The sequence below is a fragment of the Sphaeroforma arctica genome (assembly GCF_001186125.1).
Source record: "Sphaeroforma arctica JP610 unplaced genomic scaffold supercont1.173, whole genome shotgun sequence".
NCBI lineage: Eukaryota > Ichthyosporea > Ichthyophonida > Sphaeroforma > Sphaeroforma arctica.
The window spans coordinates 14,826-16,361 of record NW_014040385.1 but is presented as its reverse complement, the minus strand read 5'-3'; the positions used below and the strand labels follow the sequence as shown (position 1 = coordinate 16,361).

General features: G+C 38.0%; 1 protein-coding gene across 1 annotated transcript in view; it reads right to left on the bottom strand.

Annotated features, from left to right (window-relative positions):
* The window catches only part of SARC_03405 (hypothetical protein), a gene marked incomplete at its 5' end in the record, with an annotated part of 2,010 nt that extends 924 nt beyond the window's left edge, over positions 1-1,086 (bottom strand). Inside the window, 3 exons of the mRNA XM_014302787.1 lie at positions 79-214; positions 456-510; positions 920-1,086. Of these exons, the coding sequence (XP_014158262.1) occupies positions 79-214; positions 456-510; positions 920-1,086 (358 nt within the window). The remainder of the gene's footprint in view (positions 1-78; positions 215-455; positions 511-919) is intronic.
* Between the last annotated feature and the right edge of the window lie 450 nt (positions 1,087-1,536).

The window sequence follows — 1,536 nt, the reverse complement described above, 5'->3', positions numbered from 1 at the left end:
ATAAGTTTATAAGTATATAATACTGGTTTGGTCATCTATATATATATATATACTCATAAATGTAAAAGTATATAATACCTGGTTTGGTCATCCGGAAGACCCCCAATATTTGCTCTGGAAGCTCCGATTCGTCGCGTCCCTCTATCATGATAGCCATATCAAATGTGAGGGTGGAAGCTTTGCCCACACACAAGTCCGCAAGACTGCTCGCAATCTATACGAGGCAGACGGTAGTATAGTGTTCGTAATGAGTAAACCATGAGATAGTTGTCACAATAAGAAGGTCGCTGTCAATAGATACAGATGAGCCATTAGAGCAATCAGAGCGCGCAACTAAACTCCGTCGGACTACGCCTCCAAAGTGTGAATAGGGCACAACTGGCGTATACATAGGGCGTGATGTTGTGCAGCTTGCTATCTGGACTGGGAAACTTAACCAGATAGGCATGCGTTACCTTTGAGCTCGTTGTGTCACAGCTGATCTCGAAGAAGCGATCGGTCTTCCGATAGCTGTGACGAGGTGTAAGAGCCACGATGACAATTAAATTGTGTGCAACGCTAGGTAAACCGGTGAGAAATCACACTAGATCATGCGAATCCCAACCATACCTGGAAGGCTCAAACCGTAATTAATCTCAGCTATCAATGTAGTAGCTCATTCACAATTGCATGACAAACTAACGCCGCTGAGTAATTGAGTGAGTCAAGGATAGTCGCCAAGCGCGCGAAAGTGCCTCACAAATACTAATCCAGTGTTGTTATAATCTGGATCTATTTAGGTGAGCAAGTCCTACAATATGCAATCGGCTCCATGTAAACAAGCACATCTCTAATATCTCGAAGCAAGGTGTATGTGAGCACTGACATTTCAGATACACTGATAAAATGAGAATAGAGATGGTCCAGCCAAGGTACGTACTAGTGTGTTAGCTTCGTGGCGTACAAGACCGGTTTCGAGGTGCCGCAGGCCTTCATGACGAGCCAATTGCCCTCTATGACGCGCGGGATGACTTTAAATCGAGAATTTCTGTAGCTATCGTCACCATTCAGAAACTTCTCCCACAACGCGATACTCTCTGGTGCCATTTTCTCCAATCTGTGCCAAATTGTATTGTGCACAGTATAAGCGGATTAAATATGTATATGTATATGTATATTACTATGTATATGTATAAGTATATGTTTATGTATAAGTATAAGTATAAGTATCAGTATATGTATATGTATATGTATATGTATATGTATATGTATATGTATATGTATATGTATATGTATATGTATATGTATATGTATATGTATATGTGTGTGTGTGTACGTGTGTGTGTACGTGTGTGTACATATATATGTATATGTATATGTATTTGTATTTGTATTTGTATTTTTATATGTATGTGGGTAAATATATATCGATATATATACGTATGTGTGTGCATGTATATGTATATTTATATGTATGTATATGTATATGTATATGTATATATATATATATGTATGTGCATATGTATATGAATAGGTAAATATATACATATATATATA